Source organism: Microcaecilia unicolor, chromosome 1 (assembly GCF_901765095.1).
Source record: "Microcaecilia unicolor chromosome 1, aMicUni1.1, whole genome shotgun sequence".
In the NCBI taxonomy this organism is placed as follows: Eukaryota; Metazoa; Chordata; class Amphibia; order Gymnophiona; family Siphonopidae; genus Microcaecilia; species Microcaecilia unicolor.
In genome coordinates, this window is record NC_044031.1 from 267535765 (window position 1) to 267559473 (window position 23709).

The following is a 23709-nucleotide window of genomic DNA, read 5'->3' on the forward strand; positions in this document are numbered from 1 at the left end:
GCCTTCTCTCCAGGCTAAAGAGTCCTAGCCATCTTAACCTCTCCTCATAGGGTAGTCGTCCCATCCCTTTTATCATTTTTGTCGCCCTTCTCTGCACCTTCTCCAATTCCTTTATATCTTTTTTGAGATTAGGCGACCAGAACTGAACACAATATTCCAGGTGCGGTCGCACCATGGAGCGATATAACGGCATTATAACATCCTCATGCTTGTTTTCCATCCCTTTTCTAATAATACTCAACTTTCTGTTCGTCTTCTTAGCCACCGCAGCACATTGAGCTTTCTCGGTCCTTAACTCCTAACGCGGAACCTTGCATAACATAGCTGTAATTCGGGTTCCTTCTTCCCACATGCATCACTTTGCACTTGTCAACGTTGAACGTCATCTGCCATTTGGATGCCCAATCCCCCAGTCTCACGAGGTCTTCTTGTAATTTTTCACACTCCTCCCGCGACGAGACGACCCTGGATAATTTTGTGTCATCTGCGAATTTAATTACCTCACTGGTTATTCCCATCTCGAGGTCATTTATAAATATGTTAAAAAGCAGCGGTCCCAGCACAGACCCCCGAGAGACCCCACTACCCACCCTTCTCCGTCGAGAATAATGGCCATTTAACCCTACTCTCTGCTTCCTATCCTTTAAAAAGCTCTTAATACATAATAATACACTGCCTCCGATCCCATGACTCTCCAGTTTCCTTTGGAGTCTTTCATGCGGCTCTTTGTCAAACGCCTTCTGAAAATCTAGATATACAATATCCACCGGCTCCCCTATTCATTGATTGAAAAAATATTTTCTCCTATTTGTTTTAAAAGTATTTCCAAGTAACTTCCTCGAGTGTCCCCTAGTCTTTGTACTTTTGGAACGAGTAAAAAATTAATTTACTTTTACTTGTTCTACACTACTCAGGATTTTGTACACCTCAATCATATCCCCCCCTCATCCATCTCTTTTCCAAGCTGAAGAGCCTTGACCTCTTTAGATGAGAGGAGACTTTCATGACGTACTTTGTCAAACACCTTTTGAAAATCCAGATAAACAATATTGACAGGCTCACCTTTATCCACATGTTTATTCACTCTTTCATAGAAATGTAATAAATTGGTGAGGCAAAATTTCCCTTCACTAAATCCATGTTGGCTTTGTCTCATTAATCCATGCTTATGTATATGCTCTGCAATTTTGTTTTTTATAATAGTCTCTACCATTTTGTCCAGCACCAATGTCAGGCTCAGCGGTCTATATTTGCCCTTTTTAAAAATTGGCTTTATATTGGCCACCCTCCAATCTTCTGGTACCATTCTTGAGTTTAAAGATAAATTACATATTACTAACAATAGTTCTGTAAGTTCATTTTTCAATTCTATCAGTACTCTGGGATATATACCATCCAGCTCAGGTGATTTGCTACTCTTCAGTTTGTCAAATTGCTCCATTATATCTTCCTGGTCTACAGAGATTTGTTTCAGTTCCTCTGACTAATCAGCATTGAATACCATCTCTCTCACTTCTTCCTCGGTGAAACCCAAAGCAAAGAATTCATATAATCTCTTCGCTATGGCCTTGTCTTCACTGAATGCCACTTTTACCCCTCAGTCATCTATTGGTCCAGCTGATTCTTTTACCACCTTCTTGCTTCTAATATACCTTAAAATGTTTTTACTATATATGTTTGTATCCAACGCAAATTTCTTTTCAAAGTCTCTCTTTGCCTTCCTTATCAGCACTTTGCATTTAACTTGCCATTCCTTATTCTGTTTCCTATTATTTCCAGTCAGATCCTTTTTCCATTTTCTGAAGGATTTTCTTTTAGTTGTAATAGCTTCCTTCACCTCACTTTTTAACCATGCCAGTAAGTTGTTTGGCTTTCCTTCCTCCTTTTTTAATAAATGGAATATATCTGGTCTGTGCTTCCAGGATGATATTTTTGAATAGCGTCCATGCCTGGTATAAAGTTTGGATTTTTGCAGCTGCTTCTCTAAGTTTGTTTTTGTTTCTGTTGTTGTTGGCCAATCTTCTCATTTTATCATAGTCTGCTTTTTGAAAGTTAAATGCTAACATATTGGATTTCCTATGTTATACTTTCTCCAGAGATTATATCAAATCTAGTCATGTTATCATCACTGTTATCAAGTGACCCCACCACCATTACCTTCTGCACCAGATCATGCATTTTACTAAGGACTTGTTCTAAATTGTCCCCCCTCTTGTAGGTTCCTGATCCAGCTGCTCCATAAAGTAGTCCTTCATTTCATCAACGAATTTTACCTCCCTAGCGTACCCTGATGTTACATTTACCCAGTTAATATTGGGGCAATTGAAATCACCCACTATCATTATATTCCCCAGTTTGTTACCTCTCTGATTTCTGATAACATTTCTGCATCTGTCTGTTCATCCTGGTCAGGTAGACAGTAGTACACTCCTATCTCTATCCTTTTCCCCTTTACACATGGAATTTCTATCCATAAGGATTCCAAGATACATTTTGTGTCCTACAGAATTTATAGTCTATTCAGTTCAAGGCCCTCCTTAACGTATAATGCTTCTCCTCCACTAATTTGATCACTGTGATATAATTTGTACCCTGGTATGGGCAGTGTCCCATTGGTTATCTTCCTTCCACCAGGTCTCAGAAATGCCTATTATATCTATCTTTCATTTAGTGCAACATATTCTAACTCTCCCATCTTATTTCTTATGCTTCTGGTATTTGCATACAGACATTTCAAACAATGATTGTTGTTCCTATTTACAACTTGCTGAAGCAAGTGACCAAGCAACCCTCATGTCCACCAGCCACTCAGATATTTACATGCCTAATGATCGAATCTCCAACTACAACGGCTGTCCTAACCCTTTCCTCCTGGGCAGAAGCCCCTAGAGACACATCCTTGGTGCGAGAGGATATTGCATCCCCTGGAAGGCAGGTCCTGGCTACAGGATCACTTCCTGCCTCCCCACAGTGATGCTCTCACTTCAGGAAACTATTCTCCCCCACGGCAACACAGAGGTTGTCAGACTGGAAGTGGGACCTTTCTACTATGTCCCTGTAGGCCTCCTCTATAAAACTCTCTGTCTGCCTCATCTCCTCCAAATCTGTTATTCTAGCCTCCAGAGATCGGACCCATTTCTTGAGTGCTAAGAGCTCTTTGCACCGAGTACACACATATGACTTCTCACCAACTGGGAGATAATCAAACATGTGACACTTAGTGCAAAGGACTAGATAGCCCCCATCTCACTGCTGGACTGCTGCTTGCATCTTATTATTGGTGATTTCTTACTTAAGTTTCTAATGGAGTAGAATATAATAACATAGCAGTTTAAACCCAATACTGTAAGCATACAACATCACCCAGCTGCAGTCTGAGATCTTAAGCAAGTCTTCGTTAATGTAGGAACTTGAACAAGGAACTTGCTTGACAGGCAGTGTAGCTTCTGCTACTACTCTCAACCAGCATGCCCTAAACTTATGTGAACTGAGAACTGAGAGTTAATGCTGAACAGTAAAGGTAGTACAGGATTAACAGTAAAGGTGGGTTGTAGAGACTTAATAGTAAGGGTAAAAAGACTTGATGGATTTACAGTCATTTTGGAGGCATGCACAACTTGTTAGGTCAGAGGGCTGCTCCTGCCATGCTCTTAGGTGACAGAGAGAGACGTAGGGCGGACACAACAAACTCAGCATGCCAGAAGGTGGGCAGCCAATAGGAAACTTCCCATAAGCCATAGAGAATAGTACATGTGCTCTGAAGGAAACCATCAGAAAGAACTACAAAATTACATAGAATCTGTAGTCCTATCCCATTTAAAGGTACAGGGACTAAATCTGGCCATAGCAAAAGTCTTCCTGGCACTGTCCTCACGTTACCGGTGTTTCCATCAAAGCCCTCTCCAGCTCATCCTAAACTGGACTGCCATATACAGGACCCAGACCATAGAAGCTTACCAAGCACTGCCCTTAGTTCTTCACAGCCAGTCACCAACTGAGTGCCACATGACATGCGTTTGTGATATCACCCTTCTCACTCAGGGTGACCTGGTTCTCAATATGCAGATCATATGCAAATTAGTGTGCTACCCCTTCTCGCTCAGGGTGACCTGGTTCCCACTAAGCAAATTAAACAGGTCTCACCAACTGCATATTTCTCAGGCAACTCTTTATTCCAGCCCTTGGGCACACTTCTTCTAGCCTAATACTTTATGCTTTCATAGGTCTTCACACTGAGCTGCCCCACACAGATACATGGGCTCAGTACTAGCGTCAATACTTTGGGGACTTCCAACCCCAGGCTTTGCAGCCTGCTTCTCTCAGTACTGCCACACACAGTACCCCCTTCTTTGGACACACAGTCCTTCCTTCTTTGAACACACAGTTCCTATAAGTACTGAGGACACACAGTCCAACACTAATGCTTTAGGGACTTCTTACCCCAGGATTTTCAGCCTGCTTCTCTCCTTTGGACACCCAGTCCCCCACAAGTCCATAAGGTTAGCCAGTATCTTCCAGGGGGATCTCTCTTCTTCTGCTGCCAGCTCACTTCTCTTCCCTTCACAACTCAGGTGGGGTATAAAGTGGTTAATTAGCTACACAGGACCCAGCCCATAACCTCCTACACCTGTGGACATCCCAGAGCTCTCCCCGGTCCTAGCGACCTCCATCTATTCCTTACTAGCGCCCTCTAGTGGCCTACCCCGGATAGGACAGCCTCTTACTTATCACAACATGCGAACACACAACCATTTAAAAGTTTTGGTTTTTATACCACTCTTCTAACTTTTGCAGATCTTTTTTTAATGTTTTCCACTCCCTTGATACAAATCTTGGTATCATCCGCAAACCAGCAAACCTTACCTTCTAACTCTTTGGCAATGTCATTCACAAATAAATTGAACAAATATATTGAACAGGATCAGCCCCAGCATCAATCCTTGAGACACTCCACTACTCACCTTTCCTTTCGCCACATGAATTCCGTTAACCATCATCCTCTGATGTCTGTCTGTCAACCAGTTCCTAATCCAATGCTCCACTTTGGGTTTTAACTTCAGCCTGTCAAGTTTATTCAAGAGCCTCCTTTGAGGAACTGTGTCAAAGGCTTTGCTGAAATCCAAGTAGGTTACATTTAGCCTATATTCTCGATTCAGTTCTCTGGTCACCCAGTCAAAGAAGTCAATCAGATTTGTCTTGGAACTTGTAACCTATTGGATTATGTAAACTAACGTCCCCTAAATTTGCTACTTATATACTAGTCTATGCTAATATTTAGTTCTTCTTCTTCTTATTATTATTATTATCATTATCATTATTTTAATACTATTAGTAGGTTCCCCTCTATGGACCTAAGTAGACTGTATTTCTAAGAGCTAATTACTGGCTGATAGAGATGCCATAATTACATTTGTAACCTCCTAATTAGTTCTGATGCCTATAAATCAGAGATTAGGCCAGTGGTGGGCCAGTTGCTGCTTGATGAAATCCCCCATAAGTGTTTTAAGCCTTTTTTCTCTTTCTGGTTATTAATGTATTTTGTAATACTGCCACGTCTCTTTCTCTGTTTCTGTATTTAATACCCTTATTGCTTAGCTAGTAGGCCACAGCATGACAAGATACTGTGCCTGGCTCATCGGGAAGGGGTGATGAGCTTAACTCTGGTTTTCCCCTGCCTCTCAGTCTCTAAACCTGCTGCTGAGAGACACACTGAGCAAATGCTGACTGGCCCGCCTCCTTCTAGGTGACCAATTTCAAATCATTCTCAGAGAACATACTCAGAAATCAGCAAAGATGGATACCATTCTATCTACACTAGCTTTGCAGCCACCATCATTTAGTGACCTACTACCTGAGCTGGACCTGCTTAACCAGTAGACTGACAAGTATTTGCCCGGGGCAGCAGCTTCTAGGGGCAGCAAGGAGCAAATGTAGTCAAAGCAAAACAGTAGGTCCAGACACAGACTCAAAGAACTATTAATGCAAACTTCTATTAGGGTTTTGCGGCCAAAATAATTTTGTTTTGTTCAGTTCCCCATGTCATTTATACAAATTTTGATTTTTTTTTTTTCCTTTTTTAAATATTTCATTTCAAAGGGCAATGTCTTAACTAGTGCACACTACCTACAAGGAGTGCCCACTACTTGCATTCTACTACTACTACTACTACTATTTAGCATTTCTATAGCGCTACAAGGCATACGCAGCGCTGCACAAACATAGAAGAAAGACAGTCCCTGCTCAAAGAGCTTACAATCTAATAGACAAAAAATAAATTCAGGCCAAAACAACATAAAATGATATGAGAAATGTCACTGACATTTCCTTATATCATTTCAGATAGATGAATGTACATCTCCAACTTCTACTCACAGGGAGACTGCAATTTTCAAAGAGGGCCGGTGCTGAGCAGACTTCTACGGTCTGTGCACCGATTATGGCTAGACAGATCTGGATGAGCTGAAGAGGGCTTCGACAGCAACTCCAGTAGCTGGGGAGTATGTGCAGTGCCGGGCAGTCTTCTATACTCTGTGCCCTGAAAATGGAAAAGGCAGATAAAGTTCAAGAAAAATATGCTATATTGCAACACATACTATGAGTTTATCTTATTGGGCAGACTGGATGGACCGTACAGGTCTTTATCTGCCGTCATCTACTATGTTATTATGTTACTATGTAAATAGGCTTTTGTTCAGGTAAATGGATACTGGAAATAGCTTTTCTGGGGAGTAATTTTGTAAACATTTTTCCACATATAAAGCTTGGCTTGCATCAGAGTAGTGCTTTTATACAATTATGTGACCACATACAGTATGTGTGTAAAAGGTATATGCATGGGAACCATGCAGCTAGTTTTAAAACAAACAAAAAATTTCACACAATGCAAAATGACTTTGTTTCCAGGGAAAAAGCCTCAAAGAGCTCCAAGATTAACACTTAAATCTCACGGAGCTTAAATAGACCCAATGGTCTTATCTTCATCATAGGCAAAAAACCCCGGTGCCACAGTTTAAAATCTTTTTCATTGTCTGCGGTCACAAATTGTGTTGAATACACATCCTATTTTTTTAAATTACTTTTTTATCAAAGAAACGATGTGTCATCTATGCGTAGATCACTACTGGAGAATAACATAACATGAACATAACCCGCTATCCGGTTGACACTATTACACTTATCTTTATTGAATAGTGCTCGCTGGATGCTGCTCTCTGCTATGCGGTCCTCCACTTGCTACCCTGAGCCTTGAGTTTTACACAACCTGCATTAGACATTCCCAGAGAGCATTTTGTGGCAACCAGAACTGCACGCAGTACTCAAGGTACAATTGTGCCATGGATCAATATAAAAGCATTATTGTATGGTCAGTTCTGTCTTCTGTTTGTTTAGGAATAATTGTTAATGTAGTGCCCCCTTGAGGGCATCCTTGCATATGAGACCGACTTGGCTGGAGCCCCCCTTGGACAGACTCCATTGATCTCTGAATTCATGGCGCCTGATGCCTCCACCTAAGGGTGGGATTTCCCTGCCTTCTCCCCAGTAGAAATCCAAAATAGGCATGACTGCGTACAAGGCTAGCAAAAAATATTTACAACCATTATTATGTTCCATCTACTACATACCCTTTATAGTGGTGTTTGTTTCATTGTTTTTAAGCGTCATTGATATGGAATTGTTCCTTGCCATTCAATAAAAATATTGTAAGAAATATTTGAAAATGTACTCAACTTCATCAACTCTAGATTTAGGGTAAGTACTAATAATATAATTAAACAGTGGAAATATCAAACTCTATGACACATTACCATTCCTATCAGAGGATAACCAAAACCGTTTTTTGCATTTGGGCTGATACCAAATCTGCAGCTGAAATTCACCGCTTGGTTTTGGCTGAAACTGAAACCAGCCACTACTGACCCAAATCAGTGCTAGGTCCAGGCCTGACACACACTCCCTCAACCTCCTTCTCTTCCCCCCCCCCCCCCCCAAAATAGAAGGAACCATCCATCCTTCTGTCCCTTCCTCCTCTCCCCCAAACAGGAGGAACTCTCCATTCATCCCTCTCTCTCCCCCCAAATAGGAGGAAGCGACCCCCTCTCCCCAACAGGAGGAGCCCCCCTCCCAGACCCACCTGTAGGCCCCACCCCAGGTCTACCTTAAATCCTGGTGGTGCAATGGCCTAGTTGGTGCAGGAGTGATCCCCAGTCACTCCCGCACATGCCGTCTCCACCATCAAAATAGCTGCCGCAACAACCATTTTAACAAAGGAGACGGCATGGACAGGAATGACTGGGGATCGCTCCTGCCCTGACTAGGCTGCTAGACCCCAAGGATTTACAGTAGGCCCAGGGGCCTATAGGTGGGTCTGGGGGGGGAGAGGGGGGACACAAGGCTCCTCCTGTTAGGGGCGGGAGGGACACAGACCAAAGTTTCGGTTTCAGCCAAAATGGCACCAGCACTCCTGTGTCGTGCCAAGAAAATCACAAGAGGGAGGGGTCCCTCATTCTCTGTTCACCAGAAGAGAACTCTGACTCAGGGGCTCTAAATGAGATGTTAAGTAACTCCATACTCTATCAGGATAAACTATAGCATTTCCCTATTAATATGATTCAATGGCTGCCTTCTGTCTACAAAGGCTACCTTCAGAATGTTAATATGTTTGATGTAATTTTTCATCAGTTGCATATGACCCTTTCTAGATATCCACAATGAATATGCATGAAATAGAGCTATGTGCAACAGAGGCAGTGTATGCAGATTTAGCTCAGTTATATTCATTGTGGATATCATGAAAACTAAACAGGCTGGGTGTGACCCGAGGACTGGGTTGAGAAGCTACGTTATAGTGATATTAATACTCTGATGCTATAAATCAGGAATCACCAGACTCAATTCTCACGGGCTACAACCCAGTCAAGTTTTCAGGATTTCCACAATGAATATACATGTAAAATATATATTGCATACAGTGGAGGCACTGTATGCAAACAGATCTCATGCACATTCATTGTAGAAATCCTGAAAACCCTTTAAGGACTGAGTTTGAGGACCCCTGCTGTCATTTGTTTTCTTCAAAAAATTATAATTTACACTCTTTAATGACAGCAATGAAATCCATCACTCTGGGATATGTGATAATCTTATTTTGATCATTACATGTGATTTTTCAGAATGACACACTGGTATCATAACAACCTGTTGCTTGTCATTAGATCTCAGTATGACAACCACCCATCTCACATTTTGAACAGTGACCATTTTACTTCTGTGTACCTTGTACTAGAAACCTTCCTCTTTTCCAGGGCCCTACAGGCTTGCAAGGACCAAACGGCCAAACTGGGCAGCAAGGTTTACCGGGCTCTCATGTAAGTTCAAAGTGAATTTTGCACAATATGCTTTGTTTCTTTGAAATTTTATTTTTAACATTATCATAAGTGCCTCCACTTAAGGTCAAGTGTACTAGAGAATTTTATGCATTTTTGAGTCTGTGGGAAAAAGTGCCAAGTACTCTGGCCCTTAGTGAGAGTCCATGTCAGGCAACTGCAAACTGGTACAGCCAAGGAAAACACAAGAGTGTAACAGCTTCCAGAGTATCAAGAAAGAAAAAGCTTTTGTGCATATGCAAATGGAAAAACAGGGATAAGGGGGAAAAATGCAACTTTTTTCTTTTATAAAATGATTGAGTATTCAAGTTATGACCAAAGAACAAACATCAGCACTGTGACACATGCCCTGGTTTTTTTTCAATGAATAGTCTACCTTGAGAAAGTGCCGTTGAGTATCAGGCCTTACGGAGAGTGTGGTGTGGCTGCCCTGTCAGTGGCAAATGGATATTTTGCATCTTAAGCCTGACTCAAGATTGGATTGATTTCATTTTCATCTCTGTTGGTCCAGTATTTTTGTCTTAACCTAAATTCAAAGCAATCACAGGGCAGATCTATAAAAGGGCCTGAAGGTACATGTTAGCCACCTTACAGCAGGTGGCGCTAAGAGGACGCAATTTAGCTGCCTGAAGCAGGTGGCAGTAGACTGCCAAAGTAGGTCCTCAGTCAGAAGGGTGGGGCTCAGAGGGAAGGAAGGTTCAGTGCCCTGAGAGAGTGTAGAACTAGTGAGACCCTGAGGTAAGAGGTGTCCAGGAGAGAGATCCTGAGTTCAGAGATCTCCTGAAGGGAGGTTTTCAGTGAAGGTATTCTCCCTAGTGTTGGCCGGGCTGCAGTACCTGTGGGGGAGTGCCAGGGAAGCAAGGAGTGGCCCTAGCTCAGAGGTTTGCATGAGAAGGAACAGAAGACTGCAAAGATAAAGGAGTTCCTTCATTTTCTTTAAATGTTATTGGGGTTGCTGACCAGGGTTGGAAAGAGTCTGTGTCAGGGAAACAGACTGTATTGCTTTTAAGTATTTTCTACCAACAAGTTTCCTTTGATTTTTGCACTGCAAACTGTCTGTGTCCGTGAAATCCTACAGCCAACCGCCAGTCCCCTCACAGGGCGTCTATATTTCACTTCCTGCTACACTCCTACTTGTAGCTTATTCTGTAATAAAAGTAGGTGCATAATTTTCTTTATAGAATACCAGTGTAATATGTCAAAAACACCAAGAATTAAGCAAAATCATTTAAACAGCCACACAGGTGGAGCAAATGATTGTGCCTAAACCACAAAAGAATGCGTATAGATTAAAGCATTCTATAATCTTTGTGCATAAATGGGTGCCCCGCCCAGGCTCTTTCTATGTAAATACCCACCTGCACATTGTGCACACAGTGGCGGTGCTACCATTAGGCTAACTGAGGTAGGCTGGCCTGCTGCCAGTCCTAGCCCCTTTTTTCTTTATTGCGGCCCGCCTCTCTGATATAACTTCCTGTTTCCTTGGAGGTAGGCCGCAGTAGAGAAAAGGGTCCGGGACCGGTGGTAGAATAGCCTATGGGAATTGCTGTTGCCGCCGTCACCGCCTTTTGAAAAACAAGAAAAGAAAGGTAAATTCAAGGAAGGAGGTTGGGGAAGGAAGGAGGGAGATGTCAGGTCGTGGCGAGGGACAGTGGAGGAGGACCCGGGGTGGCAGCTCAGTCCTCATTTCAGGTGGCAGATTGTCTTGGCCCGCCCCTGTTTGCACTCTCTCATTTAGGTACCATGTTCAGAAGCATGTAGCCAGAATATTAACATTTACACATGTGTGCGTGTATGGAGTATTCTAGTCATTTACATTTGTTCCTGATGTTTAATCATGGTGCCCTGTTCATAGAGCAACTTTCAGAAATGAGCTCCTTAGATTTTTGGATGATAGTCCTTTCTTTGGTTCTGTGGGAGTGTACTCAGATAGGTCCTGTTTCTGCAACATAGTCACAAACCAGATGATTGTGCATTTCTTATTACATTCATTCATTCATTCTTTGTTTTAGTAATAAATGTAAAGCCCAATATTCCAAAAAGGTGAACTCCTAAATTTATGCACCTAAACTAGCCTCCTAAATTCTACCCTATTTTGATCCACATTTAAGGGCCTTTTTCTAAGCTGTGCTACAAAATGGACTGTGGTATCATTCGTGCGGGGCTTTCCTGTGCGCTGAGGTCACTTTTAACGTGGCTGTAAAATGACTGCGATTTCTATTTCCCCATTGATAGCCATGCACTAATTTCCCAATTAGCACGTGGCCATTAGTGCAGGAACCCCTGCCACCACCTATTTACCAGGTGGTAAGGGCTCATGTGTTGACCCCGTACTAATTGGGCAGCGCACAGTGATTTACCCGCACTACTTGATTAGCCCAGGCCATGCCTGTGCCTTCAAACATTCCTTCCAAGCTAAAAAATAAAACCTATCTTTTAGCGCATGGGTAGATGCACCGATCCCAGAACTACCGTGGGATGCCTGAGTGCGTCCCACTGCACTGCCTTTTAGAATGTGGTAAGCACACATTTGTGCTTCCCGCCACTTAGTAAAAGGGGCCCCTAAGGTTTTAGATGAAAACTCATCTTAATTAGGAACTTAAAGGTTATGCTTATAAATGTAGGCCTGCCATTCATTGTCTGGATTTATGAGCCTAACTTATGGGCCTAGTGCTGAAAATTAATGCTAAGTTCCTAACTTTTTATCCTCCACTCTAAATCCACCTCTGTCACCACCCATTTTTAGGATCCTAAATTTAGCAGTTTAGTGAAATATTCTAGTTGATATTCAAAACGATTATATTTAATCAGCCAGGAGAGGTTCCTGGCTGGTTAAATCACCTATGCAGGGCTATCCACTGATATTCAAAGGCGCTTAACCAGCCAGTGCCGCTGAATATCAGCACTGACCACTAAATTGGAAGCCAGCTATTTTGTGGCTGGTCTGGAGTGGAGTCAGTACTTATGCAGTTAATCACTTAACATCCTAAGTTAAGTGGCCAAATCGTACCACATAAAACACAGTCCTATTTTTATACAGTGTCGCTTAGGCGGTTAAATGCTGAATATCGCACTTAACTGCTTAAGAGATAACTTGCCTCATAAACCCGGATATTCAGTGCCGGTACCCGTACATGGGCCGGCATTGAATATCTGGGGATAACACCGCCGACGGCTAAAAAAAAAAAAAAACTGCTCATCACCACTGGCTCAACGAGTCTACTCTCACAGTTAAGAACATAAATCCTTTCAATATTTGATGCTTTGATGTTATTCGTAATGAATGGATAGAACCCAGAGCCAAATATCCACATCTATAATGTCAAACGTTGGGCTCAGCTTTAACACAATTTTCCACCATGTGTCCATAATTATGTTTCAGGGCAATCCAGGTAGCCCAGGTGTGAGTGGATCTGCTGGAAATCCAGGACCAAATGGGCAGAAGGTAAGTAACAAAGCTCAGAGAAATTTTGTGCGAACCACACTTTTGGACACATTTGCAAAAGTTAACGTAGCTACTTTGTGAATACATTTGAAAGAATTTACCATCTTTTACAATTTGCAAACATTTTAGCTGCAAAATTTTTAATGCAGCTAAAATCTGGCAAGAGAATTGAAAAAAGGTGAAATAATGGAAAGTTTTTAGAGTATCACAGAAACATAGAAGATACTGCTAGAAAAGGAATATTTGGCCCACCCACAGTTGGGTAAATTCTATAAGTGGTGCCTAAAAATCGGCACTGAAAATTTTACGCACTGAGTGCTTTTCTATAAAGGATGCGCACCCTTTATACAATAGCACTTAGGGCACAAACCCATGCCTAAATTTAGGTGCCAACAATTATGCCCACTAAAAGCAGGTGTAAATGTTGGCACCTAAATTAGACACGGTTTGGCTGAATTCTGTATGTACGCACATAAAATGTTGGAATGCCCCCAGAATGCCCCAGGCCATGCCCCTCCCCCCCCCCCCCAAAAAATGTACATAGGTTAGAATTTACAAGCGGATTGTTATAGAATTTGATCCATGCTTAAATCCCAATTAAGGCCAATTAACGCCAATAATTGGTGGTTAGCAGCCCATTATTGGCGCTGATTGGTTTGTTAAGCATTAAGTTGCGCTTGCACATGGGCTACACATGCTGATTTGTGCATGCAACTAGTCGCCATTTATAGAATCAGAGGGCGTATGTCCGTTTATTACTCCTTGGGGAATTCTGCGCAATTGTACACCACAGAATTTGCATAGAATTACCCAGATCTGCAGAACGTGCAAAATACTGCATACGTCATGCAGAATTTGGCACAGGCACCAGCACCAGCTATTCTGTTCACTCTCTCTCTCCCTCCCTCACTGAGATTAAACAGCAAAAGCCCCAAGAAGTGAATAGCTGCAGTTCCTGCTCCTCTGCTGGCCTAGACCTGATTGTTTATTTGAACTGCGGGGTGTACAGAAGCCTGGTGGTTCAAATAAACAGTCAGGCCTAGGACAACACAGGCAGAGGAAGTGACCCAACAGGTAGCTGTACACTTCCTGTTCCTCTTCCTGTGTGATCTCAGTAGCAAAGGCAGTGTTGCCAGGTGGGCGGTTTTACCGCCCAATTGAGCGGTTTTCCGCGACCCGCCGCAGGAAATTTTTGCCCGCGGCGGGTTGCGGTTTTTTGGGCTGCTTTTTGGGCTTCATGGCGGTTTTTTGGGCGGCTTTTTCAGCCGCGGGGGTGGGGTTAGTGACGTTTTTGGGCGTGGTTAGTGATGTTTTGGGCGGGGTTAGTGACATTTTGGGCGGGGCCGATGACGTGGGAGGCGGGGCCAATGACAGGAGGAGGCGGGGCCGGTGATGGGGAGGTGGGGCCGGTGACGGCGGGGGCGGGGTTGATGACAGCGGGGGCGGGGTGATGACGCGGGGGTGGGGGTGTCAGGGGCGGGGTTTGAGTTTGGGCGGGTTTTGGGCGGTTTTTATGCTGGATTGGGTGGGAAAAAAATTTTCCACCTGGCAACACTGAGCAAAGGGAGAGCGTGAACAGAGCAGCTACTACCAGTGCCTGAGGTGCAATGGGGATAAGAGGTGGCAGAGCAACGGGAATGTGCAATGAGGATGGGTGGCAGACTAAATTGACTACCTAGAGGATGCGGGGGAGGGGGGGAAACAGAGGAAGGTGACTGTGTACCTTAGGGATGGGGGGACAGAGGAAGGTGACTCTGTGCCTTGGGAATTTGGGGGGGGGGAGCAGAGCAAGGTGACTGTGTACCTTGAAGATGGGGGGCAGAGCAAGGTAACTCTGAGCCTTGGGGATAGGGGGGGCAGAGCAAGATGAATGAAAGCTGTGGTCCCGATATTGAGTGGCACTTATCCATGTAGAAATAACTTCCACCTGGATAAATGCCACTCACCAGAGCCAGTAAATGATTTTCAGTTGCATTATCCAGACAGTGCCGGGACAGTGCAGGGGTGCAGCCAAGATAGAGCTGGCAGTTATCCAGGTACCATTGATAGTCAGCGCTGGTTAGGACAGCACAATAGCGTACCAGCACTGAGTATCAGCAGTAGTCGTATAACTCCCGGCTGCTGCTCAATGCCCAGATATTAAGTGCTGATAACCAGGTATTGGCTGGCACTGAATTTCTGGGTATAGATTTAAACAGCATGGTCCCGGCCCCTATTCTAACATGTCCATCATCATCCATCTGTGTTCCTATCCTCCTGTACCTCCAAACCTGTCTGGTACACATTGACTGGGCTATGTCAGCATTGCCACATGGCAGCCACAGAGGGTAAGTGTGCGAGGGGGAAGGGAAGAGATTTAGTAGGTATATTATTGACTCTTATGAAATCTTGCCAGCCCCTTGTAAGCAGGCTCCTAACTATCTGATGTTCTTAAAGGTTGCTGGAGCTGAGCTCCACCTTCATCTCCACCCCGCCCCCCTTCCCCCTCCCCCCACACACTCTTTAGTAATCATTGCTGGAACAGATGCCTTCCTCTTTTACTAAGAGGAGTGATTTATTTCCTTTTGTTAACAAGGGAATGCCCTGTTGCTAAGAGCTAGATTGCTTTGCTGGGCTTAAGACACTGCTGATAACATCATGTTGTATTAGTCTGAGTACAGTTTTTAACTCTGTATTTTTTTTTATGTCCTGAAAGGGTGAGCCTGGAGATCCTGGCGAGAAGGGTGCGGTGGGACTCCGAGGTGGAAGGGGATTGCTTGTGAGTTTAGTTTTCTTGGTTTAGGATTTGCTTTTCAAATATCTCAAAACAGTTGGAGGTGCAGTCATGATTTATCTAATCATTAGGGGGTTTTTTTCACTTTCTACTATACTGGCATGCAGTCCCATGTGTAATATTTACAGATTTCTGATGAGATGGAGCAAGCACATAGATCCATTGTAATAATACAAATCTGTTTTGAATGTTTTTAAATGCTAAATAATATTTCAAACTACTGTTGCTTTTGATCTAACAGCCAACTAGGATACCAATCCTGCCGTGGGTTATTCCCTGCTGCTAACGCACCACACAGGATGGATTCTCCTCAGATGCACGGTGATGCATGGAAGAATCTTACTTACATGCATCCACTCTTTGCACTCCTAGGTGGAAGAGTACTTATTAAACCAGAGAGTTCCATAGATCAAGCCTTTCCAATCCTGCCCTGGTGAGCCTCACCAAACAAAATAGCAGAAGGAGGTCTGAGCCTCTTGAGTATGCAAAAGCAACAGAAGAGGTAGTGAGGCAGCAAAGAAGATAGGATTCAATGAATGTGCCAAAAACCTTTAATTTGCTCATAAAATCCAAATCATAAAATCAAGGGAAACGTTTGTAGGGGTGACTCGACTCGGCCATGTTTCAGCATATGTCCTCCTACCTTTCACATAAACAAATGAAAATAAAAAATGACAATAATTAATAAAACATACATATTACATACCTATTTTGGGATATCCACCATGAATAAGCATGAAATAAGTCTATAGATATGGGGCTGGCAATTCATGCACATTTATTCAAAGTCGTTAACTTGCGACAGGATTGTGAAAAATTACAAAAGGATCTTACGAGACTGGGAGACTGGGCGGCTAGATGGCAGATGACGTTTAATGTGAGCAAGTGCAAGGTGATGCATGTAGGAAAAAAGAACCCGAATTATAGCTACGTCATGCAAGGTTCCACGTTAGGAGTTACGGGCCAAGAAAGGGATCTGGGTGTCGTCTTCGATAATACACTGAAACCTTCCGCTCAGTGTGCTGTTGCGGCTCGGAAAGCAAATAGAATGTTGGGTATTATTAGTAAAGGTATGGAAAACAGGTGTGAAAATGTTATAATGCCGTTGTATCGCTCCATTGTGCGACCGCACCTTGAGTATTGTGTTCAATTTTAGTCGCCGCATCTCAAGAAAGATATAGTGGAATTGGAAAAGGTGCAGCGAAGGGCGACTAAAATGATAGCGGGGATGGGACGACTTCCCTATGAAGAAAGACTAAGGAGGCTAGGGCTTTTCAGCTTGGAGAAGAGACGGCTGAGGGGAGACATGATAGAGGTATATAAAATAATGAGTGGAGTGGAACAGGTGGATGTGAAGCGTCTGTTCACGCTTTCCAAAAATACTAGGACTAGGGGGCATACGATGAAACTACAGTTTAATAAATTTAAAACAAATCGGAGAAAATTTTTTTTCACCCAACGTGTAATTAAACTCTGGAATTCGTTGCCGGAGAACGTAGTGAAGGCGGTTAGCTTGGCAGAGTTTTAAAAGGGGTTAGACGGTTTCCTAAAGAACAAGTCCATAAACCACTACTAAATGGACTTGGGAAAAATCCACAATTCCAGGAATAACATGTATAGAATGTTTGTACGTTTGGGAAGCTTGCCAGGTGCCCTTGACCTGGATTGGCCGCTGTCGTGGACAGGATGCTGGGCTCGATGGACCCTTGGTCTTTTCCCAGTGTGGCATTACTTATCCCACACCTATTCATAGTGGATATCCTGAAAATGCAACTGGAACTGGGGAGGTCACCCAAGTGGGTTTGAGAAGAGGTCACTGTTGCTTTAAAGCCTTCCTGATGGTTTGCTCTGCTTTTTCACAATATCCCTCCTGTTGAGGACTGGTCCAACCTTCAGCTGTGCCACACACACATATCCATAGTTTAGCATCTACCCTTCCCCTCGCTACTTCTCCTTCAGAGGGTCAGCAACTCCCTCTTCCAACCCTCCCCTCTTGGCCAGCTTCTCATCTCCCCTACTACCACCCCACTTCCAGCATCTCCTACCTTCACTTCTTGCTTGCAGGCCTACCACTGCTGCCCCCTACCTCCTACTAAGCTAGCCCCAAAATGAAAGAAGCCACTGTTGCACAGATCCTGTAAACACAGACCTACACTAAAGCACTGCTTTCTCTTCTCCCACGATGACAGGAAATCTGCCTTGGAGGGGGGTATGATAAAGCAGCACTTCAGCACAGGTGTGAGCTTACAGGACCTGCACAGCACTGACAGAATGGAGGAATAGCCCAATGGTTAGTGCAGCAGTCTGAGACCAGGGGCGCTGGGCTCAGTTCCCACTGTAGCTCCTTGTGACTGTGGGCAAGTCACTTAACTCTCCATTGCCCCATGTACAAAATAAGTACCTGTATACAATACGTAAACCACTTTGCAACCACAGAAAGGTGGTATATCAAATCCCATTCTGCTTCCCTTTCCCTTTTAGTCGTCAGGGGGAAGGTGGCAGTAGTAGCAGGCCCAGCAGAGAGAAAGGAAGCAGATCAGGGCCATGCTGCCATCCCCCCCCCCCCCCAAAAAAAACTCTGATGCTCTACATGAATGCCTAGTTGGCCGTGCTCCTGTTATACTGTATACAGTTAGGGATTCTAGTGGGTCACCTAGCGGACTGTCTATTCGCAATTCCAGAGGCTACAGAGAGGGAGATATCTACTTACTTCCTTCTTGAGGGTCCTGTGGAGCAAGGGGAAGAAACTTCATCAGTGCCCTAGTTTGTTTTTGTCCAGTTTTTCAACCTTTCCCTCAGGCACTCCGGTGGTTGTTTTGTTTTAGTATATATCAGAAGTTTTCTTATATCAGCCTGAAGTTTTGACTCCTGACACAGGCTTTAAAGCCAAAATATGGTGACTGTGTTGGTTCTCATTAATAAAGGCTGTTTAGAATTGCACATCCTTCTTTGTTGTCTGTACTCCACCCCTGCCTGGTCGTTATAAATCACAAAAGAGCATGTGTAGATTAAGTACGCTACAATCTATGGGGGAAATTCTATAAGGGGGACCTTTTACTAAGCTGTGGTAAAAAGGGCCCTGCGCTAGCGGCGGGGGCTGTTTTTGCCACACTCTGCGGCCCTTTTTACTACAACGGGTAAAAAGGCTGAAAACAAACATGGCCATGCAGTAAGATTGCTCTTACCACATGGCCATACGAGGGGGAGCACTTACCACTACCCACTGAGGTTTTGGTGCTTTGCATCTGTTAGAATGTTTTTGTAGCATTTAACGTTCAGTGCTATGTGCAAAAAGGTGCGCTCTACCCATGTGAATGCCCACCTGCAAACTATGCGCTGTGTTATAGAGTAGCATTTGGCATGGGCGTAGACTGGGGGGGCGAGGGGGGGCAATGCCCCCCCCAAACGACGACGAGGCACCGCCGCGCCAGTAGTTAAAAAAAAAAAAAAAACAAGCAGGCACGCGCTCCTCTCCGTCCGCTTGGCTTCCCTGCCCTCTCTGTCTGCGTCCCGCCTTCCTCTGACGTCATTTCCTTTCAGGCTGGACGCAGACAGAGAGGGCAGGGAAGCCAAGCGGACGGAGAGGAGCATGTCCGTCTACCCCTCTCTCTTCCTCCCTCCCTCCGGCGCAGGCAGCAGTCTTTTCCAGCGTTCCTGGCAGCGGTAGCGTTGTACACACTGCCTTTGGCTCTGCCCCGAAGCCTTCTCTTCAAGTTCCTGTTCCCGCATAGGTGGGAACAGGAACTTGAAGAGAAGGCTTCCGGGGCAGACCGAAGGCAGCGTGTACATCACTACCACTGCCAGGAACGCTGGAAAAGACTGCTGCCTGTGCCGGAGGGAGGGAGGGAGGAAGAGAGGGGGTAGATGGAGTCATGATCTTGGACCTCGCGGGGGGTGGAGGGCAGCAGATGGAAGATGGATGGGACTGGGAGGGGTGGGGAGCAGAGGGAAGGAACAAGAGATGGATGGGACTGGGAGGGGTGGGGAGCAGAGGGAAGGAGCAAGAGATGGATGGGACTGGGAGCGTTGGGAGCAGAGGGAAGGACCAGGAGATGGTTGGGACTGGGAGGGGTGGGGAGCAGAGGGAAGGAGCAAGAGATGGATGAGACTCGGAGGGTGGGGAGCAGAGGGAAGCCTACTGGAAAGAAGACACTGCATAAAACAGAAGACACTGGGACCAAAGCGAATAGAAAAACTAAATGATCAGACAACAAAGGTAGATACAAGTATTTTATTCAGAATTTATTAATTGAAATATGTCAGCATTTTGAAATGTGCATCTGTGATATTTTGCCTGTAAATTTCAATTCCTTCCTCCATATTAGCATATCATTTGCATATGTATATATGCAAATGAATATGCTAATAAGCTCCGCCCATGTGCTAATATGCTCCGCCCATCCTTTGCCCCCCCCCTCCCCCCCCCCCCCCCCAAATGAAACTACGCCTATGGCATTTGGCCAGAATATGGGCATTTATGTACCTTAATGTGAGCACTTTTTAAAACAGAATTACCAAATATAAGTCCCTTTGAATAGTAACCCAATGACATACTTAAATCAGGAACCAAAGGAAATATGCAGAGACTTTCTCCATAATCATTGGGCACCTTTTGATCCTATGGATCACAGGGTCATCCCTACAGGGGTCATCCTCATTCAAACTGCTTTCTATTTTCTCAGATTCCTGTTATTACCTTATCCCTTACATTTTTTGAGTCTAAACTGCTTAGATAGGAGCTATATCAAATAAAGATGAACATTGAACAGTGGTAGATACCTCTTCAGGCTGTTCTTGAAAACTAAAAGTAATCTAAATGAAGTACCTGTGTTTTGGGGCCACGAATCCTGTTTCCCACATTAAAAGGGAAATGGGACTTGATATACTGCCTTTCTGAGGTTTTTGCAGCTACATTCAAAGTGGTTTACATATATTTAGGTACTTATTTTGTACCAGGCACAATGGAGGGTTAAGTGACTTGCCCAGAGTCACAAGGAGCTGCAGTGGGAATTGAACTCAGTTCCGCAGGATCAAAGTCCACTGCACTAACCACTAGGCTACTCCTCCACTCCGTTAGCAGAGGTGGAAACAAATTCCAGCAGCACCAACCATTATTTTTAGTGCTATCAACGATAATAGTGCCTAAACTGCAATCCTTTGACTACTTTAAACATAGGGCCCTGTTTACTAAGCAGCATTATAGGCATGTTAATGTTTTTAACTCGCGTTAACCATGTATGTGCCTACAATATCCCTATAGGCGCCTATATGGTTAGTGCGTATGCTAAGTGTAGGCGCGCTAAAAACACTAACGCACCTTAGTAAACAGGGCCCCTAATTTGATTGAATTGGTGCAAATGAATGTACATGCTTTGTAGATATAGTATTCAAAAAATAGTTTCATTATTTGAGATGAGACTTATCCGTGTAGAAATGTTTCTCCTCACAGTATCTTCTACCTGTCTTGTAGTCTATACATGTGAAAGTCACCTACAGTCAGGCACTCTTGAAATATATCTTGTTACTGAAAGTCAGACACGGTCTTTCCACCCTGAATACATTTGAAATCATCTTCATTCACCCAGGTCTGCTAACCATCAACACCACATTTCTAAATCCCTGAGGCAGTGGCGTTCCTAGGGGGGCGGACACCCGTGGCGGCGCCCCGCCCCCTGGTTGCAGCGCCCCCCCCCCCCCACGATGCAGCGAGGAACCCCCCCCCAGCGAAAGACGCCCCCCCCCCCGGGTGCATGCTGCTGGGGGGGGGGGTGCCGCAGCGCGCGCCTGCTGCGAGTTTACTAACTTTGCTCATTCACTGCAGCTCCCTCTGCCCCGGAACAGGAAGTAACCTGTTCCAGGGCAGAGGGAGCTGCAGCGAACGAGAGAAGTTAGCGAACTCACGCAGCAGGTGCGCGCCGCAGCACCCCCCAGCGGCGTGCACCCGGGGCGGACCGCCCCCACCTTGGTACGCCACTGCCCTGAGGACAGTGCAAGCCAGTTATTCTCACACCAGCAGCATAAAACGGGTTGTAAACTAATCTAGATTCTGCATGCTCTCTAGGGCTCTGACGGCAGCAATGGTTATGGTCCTCCAGGAAAGAAAGGCAGCAAGGTAAGAAGAAACAGTTCCTCTTCATAAAGTTTATTCTTTCCCATATGCTTTCCTTTAAAGTGGTGTTCCTGTGGAGAAAGGATATGATACTAGTATTGTCTGGCACCTTTTGACTTCCAGCTCAGGAAGCAGGTGAAAACCCGGCACTTCTCCCAAGCCTTTAATTCATAGAGTGATGACCCTGGACTAGCTTGCTACACACAGTGTAACTTAGATCAGTTCCTTATATCTTGTTTAACTGTACAAAGAACTCGCCTAGAGTTTAGCCACCCATCTATTAACTTAGGCATTCGCACATTCCCAATCAAAGCAATCAGCAATAGAACATCTTCATATTAGTAATAATTCACTACATACATCAAATTAAGTGGCAAATTATGGCCATAGGTTTATTAATAAAGCATCATAAATGTTACAAATGAAATCTCTTTCAATAAATAATCATCAATGACTGGTTTGGACTAGACAGTGTCCTACTAGTCAACTCAAATCACACATTAACTCCTTCAAATTTACTGAAAATTAATTTCAATCCCTTTTCCACCCCTCTTGCCTTACCCTGCAAGCATGGCGGTATTGCACATGCCTTCCCGCCAAAAGTGGGGACTGCCAATGCATGTCCCCAACTCCCCCTTTAATGAACTGCAAGCTGAGATTTGCCACAACTTTCCTAAACATTTTGAATACTACTCAGAAATATGTCTTGACCAATCTCAGACAGAAGTACACCATCAGAATGGTACAGTTCAGCGCAGTCAGCAGTCAATAATTCATGCATAATTACCAAACCTTTAGATAAAACCACAAATACTGAAATTTCAACATTCACACGCTTTCGCAGTCTTTCAATTGCTTTTGGAGATTTGACATCTTTCCAAACTCTACGCTGAATAATTTCAGACCAAATAATTATAACATCTAGAAAATGACATTGAATACAGAGTATATCTCTTTTTGTTTGCTCAACTCCTTTAATTTAATAAATATCATTGCCTCCCAAATGAATAAATGTAAATTTGGGCATACCATAACATCAATTCAAAAATGACAAAGGCATCAGTTGAGCCCATCTCATACCTTTAATTCCCATCCAAAGTAAATAAAAGTTGTAAACACTCAGTCCTAAATGCAATCCCCAATTAGATTCAACTGCTCTTTTCCTTGCCCAGAAAATGAAAGTCCACACATCTATAGTTTCATGTATATACAACAAAAAGAAAGAAGAAACAAAAACATGTATATACAACAAAAACAAAAAGAAGAACCATACAAAGAACAATTTAATAAATATTTAATTTAAATGCATCAGAGCCCACCACCCAATTCTTTTAATCTTATTAACTGAGGCCCTCATGATCAAAAGCCCCCCCGCGCTGTTCCAAACAGCGCCCTAAAAATAGCGCCGGGACAGTGCAGGGCTTTTCTGCATCGATGATCAAAGATAATGCATGCAAATCTAAGCAGCGCTATTATCTTTGATTATCATGTTGAAGTGCGGGAGAATTGCGTACAAACATGCGCTCAGCGCAATCCTCCCGCACTTCTTTGACAGGTCTGGGCTGTCAAAAGCCCAAAACTGTCAAAGTGGCCTGCCGATCCCCCAACAAAGAGGCCGCTGCCGCCGCCGCCGGCCAAACCGACTCCCACCCTCCCACCAAGCGATGGGGGGGGGGGCTGGAGGTCCAGTGGACCTCCGGTCCCCCCGATGACCCCCCCCCCCATGTTCACGGAGGGCTGGAGATCCGGTGGTTCTCCAGCCCCCCCCCCCCCCCCCACGAACCCCCAGAGGACTTGGTTGCAGAAACGCTGCCCTACCCTCCCATCTGCGACGGGGGGGGGGGGGGGGGCTGGAGGATCGGTGGGTCTCCAGCCCCCCAAACCCCCAGAAATCGTTGTGATCCATCAACGGGGGGTGGGGCCTAGAGGTCCACCGGACCTCCAGCCCACCCCAACTCCTCCCCCCCCCCCCCGGCGTTCTCCACAAATCCCTGGTGGT

General features: G+C 44.4%; 1 protein-coding gene across 3 annotated transcripts in view; it reads left to right on the forward strand.

The window, feature by feature from the left end:
• The window catches only part of COL6A6 (collagen type VI alpha 6 chain), a 336531-nt gene that overhangs the window by 236126 nt on the left and 76696 nt on the right, over window positions 1-23709 (forward strand). For all 3 annotated transcript variants that reach the window (XM_030206331.1, XM_030206323.1, XM_030206339.1), the window contains 4 exons: window positions 9303-9365; window positions 12766-12828; window positions 15524-15586; window positions 21663-21713. In XM_030206331.1, coding sequence (XP_030062191.1) covers window positions 9303-9365; window positions 12766-12828; window positions 15524-15586; window positions 21663-21713 — 240 coding nt within the window. The remainder of the gene's footprint in view (window positions 1-9302; window positions 9366-12765; window positions 12829-15523; window positions 15587-21662; window positions 21714-23709) is intronic.